This window comes from Plasmodium cynomolgi, chromosome 5, assembly GCF_000321355.1.
Source record: "Plasmodium cynomolgi strain B DNA, chromosome 5, whole genome shotgun sequence".
Taxonomy (NCBI): domain Eukaryota; phylum Apicomplexa; class Aconoidasida; order Haemosporida; family Plasmodiidae; genus Plasmodium; species Plasmodium cynomolgi.
The window spans coordinates 369,944-375,559 of NC_020398.1; the positions used below are offsets into that span (position 1 = coordinate 369,944).

General features: G+C 46.7%; 2 protein-coding genes across 2 annotated transcripts in view; both read left to right on the top strand.

Annotated features, from left to right (window-relative positions):
* Nucleotides 1-1,822: 1,822 nt before the first annotated feature.
* PCYB_051800 (clustered-asparagine-rich protein) lies at nt 1,823-3,195 on the top strand (the record flags this gene model as incomplete). Its single annotated transcript, XM_004221061.1, has 3 exons — nt 1,823-1,882; nt 2,058-2,516; nt 2,836-3,195. The coding sequence occupies 3 exons, from the start codon at nt 1,823-1,825 to the stop codon at nt 3,193-3,195; spliced, it is 879 nt and encodes a 292-aa protein (XP_004221109.1).
* A 2,030-nt stretch (nt 3,196-5,225) lies between these two features.
* PCYB_051810 (hypothetical protein) overlaps nt 5,226-5,616 on the top strand; it is a gene marked incomplete at its 5' end in the record, with an annotated part of 1,671 nt that continues 1,280 nt past the window's right edge. Inside the window, one exon of the mRNA XM_004221062.1 lies at nt 5,226-5,424. Coding sequence (XP_004221110.1) covers nt 5,226-5,424 — 199 coding nt within the window. The remainder of the gene's footprint in view (nt 5,425-5,616) is intronic.

Below are 5,616 nucleotides of genomic sequence, written 5' to 3' on the forward strand. Positions count from 1 at the left end.
ATTCGGTAGAGCCTCCACCGAAGTTAACTTCTTTTTACTGACGTGACGCTTGCCTGAGAAAAATGTTGAAAAAAAAAAGAGCCTTACAATTTTTATCGTATTTATATCTGTATTTTTTGGGGGTTCACTTTTGCTGTTATTTTTTGTTTTATGTTGTTTTATTTTGTTTCGTTTTGATTTGAACAGATTTGTTTTTATTTGGTTTGACTTGGTTTGACTTGGTTTGATTTGGTTTTATTTTATTTTATTATATTTTATTAGATTTGATTTATACTAGTTTGTTTTAGTTTTACCGCTCCGCTCCATTTTTCATTCTTCATGTCGTCCTGCGATTTCGCTTTTGCCTCTCCCGCCGCCGCTCGCCCACACATGCCGCTTCATTCCGTTCCATTTTGTTCGCAGCTAGCGGTTCGCAACTTGTAGTGAAGGTGCATGTTGAATTGAATGGGTATATGTGAAGTGAAGGAGGTGCATGTTGAATGTGCATGTTGAATGCGAATGCCCTTTTTCTTTGCTCCTTGCATCACGCACCGCTCACCCACCTCGCATATGCAAACAGGCAAATATTAAACCTAACGCAACAGAACGAAGCGGAGCCCACATCACGCCCGGCACGTCACTTCCGACACATCACTGCTTTCACGTCACTTCCGACACATCACTCCCTTCACTTCACTGCAACCGAGCTGAATTAATTTTTTTTCTCCTTTCTCACCTTTTTAATGTTAACCCAAACGGCGTATTCCACTGAAGCGAAGAATCGGAGACGAATAGAAAACAGCCAAACTCTTAACTGCCACTCCGACTGACCTAAGTGCAAACCGCTAACAGACCTAAGTGCAAACCGCCAACAGACCTAAGTGCAAACCGCCAACAGACCTAAGTGCAAACCGCCAACAGACCCAAGGGCGAACCGCTAACAGACCAGAGAGACGAGACCGTCGAATGGCACAGTTCGCATCTGCTGGCTTCCTGACCTTATTGCGAGCTGCTCCATTTCTCCCGAGGGCATAGCAAAAACGTGCGCTAAATACACAGGAACCTGAACCAGGAGGACGCCACAGGAGGAAGGCACAGGAGGAAGGAAGTGCGCAGATGTGAACAAAGGCGGGTAGGACAAGCCCAAAATTACATTCACAGAAAATAACTCTCCGTTGTGTGATGGAAAAACACACCCCAGTGGCTAGCTATGCGCTAACGCCATCTTATATGCCTACGTGTATGCACCTACGTATGAGCGTCCGCGTGCATGACGGAGGGAGAGACACACACAAAGTATTGCAAGAGACGTACGAACTATTGCAACAGACACACAAGCTATAGCAACAGACACACAAGCTATAGCAACAGACACACAAGCTATAGCAACAGACACGCAAGCTAGTGCAAGAGACTCACGCACCTTTGCAACAGGCACACGCTGATCCATCCATTTCAGGAGAAAAATTCGCCATCAGTCCAAGATCACCACCGTAACGTACAGTAAAAACACAACAGTCGAAAAATGATACCCTAGATGAACTGAGCCCCCCTGAATTATTGATCTTCCCATTTTCGACTTCCCCTTTTTATTCACCCGAGTGTACACACGTATAAGCTGCATTTTGCGCGGAGCGACAGGATAGACTCAGCCTCCAGTTGACGCAGAGTCAGATCGGCCTCCCTCCGAGGAAATCCGAAGACACCCCTTCGAACGCATGCGTGCAAGTTCCACCCACTTCCGCTCAGGAAGAAAAGGCACAGCCCAATTTTTTAAAACCAAAAGAGTTACCATCCTCAAACTGTGTTCCCCTTTAACTAGCCCAAGTTGTGAAGGGAAAAAATGTCAGCTGCGAATTCAACAAAAATTTTTATTGGCAGTATCCCCAAGGATGTTACAGAGGTGAGTTGAATCCCCCAGTTGTACCCACGTGCACGATATGGGATACAGGAGTCTTGTGTGCGAGTCACTGTGGTCCTCCCACGTTACCTTTTCACATTGCATCCGAAAAAAAAAATAAAATAAAATAATACCTTGTGTTCCATTTGCTGCATTACTTCTGTCTCCCTTTTCCCAGGAGGAGTTAAAAGCGGAGGCCTCCAAATATGGTACGATCACCCAAGTGTACTACGTGCCCGCTACGGGACAAAGCCCCAGGGGATGGGCATTCATTACGTATAAGCAAAGATCGGAAGCATACAAAGCCATCGAGGCTTTGGATTATAAATGCATATTTCCAAACAGCCAGCGACCACTAGATGTCAGATTCGCTAGCTACAAATATAACGCTACCACCGAAACACAACCAGCTCCAAATAAAAACGTTTGGCAGAAACACGTAACGTCTGATGGGCATCCTTATTACTATAATTCTGTAACGGGGCATTCCCAGTGGGAGAAACCCAAGGAGGCAGTTACTACTCCTGCCCCAGTCACTCAAGGGAAGACTAACACCGTCGCGTCTTTTGGTCCTCCGGGCGCTAATGTGTTCGTTTTTCACTTGCCATCGCATTGGACTGATATGGAGTTGTACCAGGTACGTCAATTCATTGGATCACCTGGGTTGGTGGCTCACCTGGGTTGGTAGCTCACCTGGGTTGGTGGCTCACTTGGGTTGGTGGCTCACCTGGGCTGGCAGCTCACCTGGGTTGGTAGCTCACTTGATGTGACCACTCGGAGAAGAGTACACCCACCCGATGCGGCACCTCAACCGGTGCGCAAAAAAAGGGCGTAACTTCTCACCGTCCCAACCCTAAACGGAAGCCCTGCGATTGCCCATATGAACGCCCCACCGCACACACACATACATATATGAATGCATACACACGTACGTCCATACCCCCCCACCCGTGCAGCACTTCCAACACTTCGGATACGTAGTGAGCGCGCGAATTCAAAGAGACTCCAGTGGAAGAAACAAGGGCTACGGGTTCGTCAGTTTCAACAACCCGGAGTCAGCTTTGAATGCAATAAAAGGAATGCATGGGTTCTACGTCTCGGGGAAGCACCTGAAAGTGCAATTAAAAAAGGGAGAGGAACACTATGTGCAGTTAAATGCCCTTGCGCAGCCGCAACTAGCTCCCACACAACCCTACACAGTGCAACAGCCCATCATGGGGACCCCTCAACAGCCTTACATGACCCATGTGATGTACGGTAGTATGGATTCGACCAACCAGATGCGCTACAACAACACGTATTCGTTGAGTAGGTAAGTGGGTTCGCCCCCTTGGAGGGGATACCTGTCCTACCCCACACCCACCCACATGTATTGCTAGATATGCCCATTTGTGGATAGCCCCTGTGTAGTCGCCTCAAGAGTGGTCGCCCCACGTGAGCGCGCTCTCTTTTAACCTTCCGGCGTTTTTCAAGTTAAACGAAGGGAACGTTCGGGATCACTCCCTATTTGCACCTCGCCAGGCGGAAACCCTCGACTTCCGCATATCCGCCTCATCTTTGCTGCTCCTTCGTCCCTTTTTTCGTTGCTTCTGCCCCCTTTCCGCTCGTTCGTTCTCCCTTTTTTATTTTTCTTTCTTTCTTTTTTTTGCTTTCTTTTTTTTTTCTTTCTTTTTTTTTTTTTTCTCACCCCCTTTGTTTTTCCTCCCCACTCCCTCTCTCTACAACGTATGACTTAAAAATAATTTTTTTTTTCTTTTTTTTTTAAATTTTTTCCCAAATTAACGACACATTAAAAAAAGTTTGTTTTTGACCAAAATGGAAATGTATATATATTTTTTTTTTTTGCCACTCCTGTTGTGTAATTAGGAATGCATGCAGTTTTGGGGGAGTCTTCTTCCCACCTCTCCTGAGTGACCCACGTTATTATGCCTCCATTTTTAACACCTATCAGCATAAGCAATATGTGTTACATCTCATAATTGCGCTTCTCATCATTTTGTTAAAATGGTCACCGTGATGAGTGACTATCCCTGTTGAGCGACTATCCCTGTTGAGCGACTACCCCAGCTGAGTGACCATCCCTGTTGGGTGCTTCTTCTTTTGTGAGCCATACTGTGGTTCATAAATGAGTTTAGCAAGACGCACACTGGGAGACCATGACCCGACCAGCAAATACCCTTCGAAGGTTCGGTGTGTGATATCCCAAGGAGTCTCCATCTGTGGAGGAAAAAATATCCCTAACGATATTCACAGATCAGAAGGGAAGACGCAGCCTATGCGGGTTTGTCCAAATGGTGGTCAGGCTGTTACAAAAGTGGGCAGCACGTGTGTATATACCTACTTGTGCATGCCTTTTTTTCTCACCCATGCGGAGGTGCAGATGTGCAGAAGTGGCACAGGGGTAGATCCACCAGGGGGGCGGGCGTCCAGCCCATCCACGAGTTTGGAACAAAAAAGAAGGGTTCAAAATAGGAGGTCAAATATACGGTTCACCATGTGCTTTGCAAAATGGCAAACAGTTGGCAACTGCGGGGGATGTACTTCTAATATGAGAGACACCCCTCTAATGCCGTCTCATCTGCAGAGCGGGGTTCACCCGGTTCACCCGGTTGCCCTGCCTGCCCCGCCTGCCTCGACTGCCTTCCTTGCCTGCCTTCCCTTTTAGCCTCCCGTTTCTTCAGCCCAACTGACATAACTGCTCACCCTTTCGAGCAAATGCAAAGATATGTCTCTCGTCACACGGTCGAACTCAACCTGCACTATTTCAGCACCCCAGGTGTTTGCCCAGGAGTGTAAAAGCTTCACTTCAGGACTGTGCGGAGAGAGAGCTCAGCTGGGGGAGCTCCAACACCGTTTCGTTTTGCATCATTGGGGGAAGGCAAAATACGAGGGGTATAAATCGACATAACATATCCTTTTGCATCCTCATAGTTGACAATTTTTTTTTTTTTTTTTTCTATCATCATTTTCTGAATGGATAACACAAACGTCGGTGAATGTCCCCCCGTCGCCTGACTCCCCAATTTTTTTTTTCCGTAAAAACCTTTACAAGTTAAACAAAACTCGTTTACTAAGTGATACGCACGACTGTGAAGTTGGAACGGATGTCCCCTCCAACTTGATATTTGAAGAGAGCACAAAGATATGCACCTGTAGATGTGCATATATGTGTGAACACCTAAATAGGCCGACAGAGGAGTAGCCACACAAACGCCATTCATCCTATTCGCGCCATTCATCCTATTCGGCCGTTCATCCTATTCGCTCCATTCATCCTACTCGCTCCATTCACCCTGTTCACCCTATTCACGCCGTTCACGTGGGGGCGCGCTGGGAAGAAGGCAACATGGATTACAAAAGCGAACAGTTGGCAGAAAAGGAGAGCTTGTCACTTTTGTACGAATGTACCAATGAATTTATTTGCGTGGATGAAAAGAATTTTAAAATCCTGATTGAAAATAAAGCCAAAAAAATTTCCTTCTACTTGCTGTTTGAGTACACGGAGCGGTACCCGGACGAGGCCCCCCTATGGAAGATCGTCGAAGGTAGAAGATGGTGGAGCGCCTATCTGCGCCCATTTGGGGGAAGATCCACCTCATACAACGGACATGTACACGTAGAACAGGGTTTCGTGTGCATATGCATTTGTGTGTGTCAGTGCTAGGCCTTCTAAGGAGACCAGCCGTTTTTGCGAAAGCTGCTGCGTTTTTAATGTCTATATGTGTATATTTTATTAT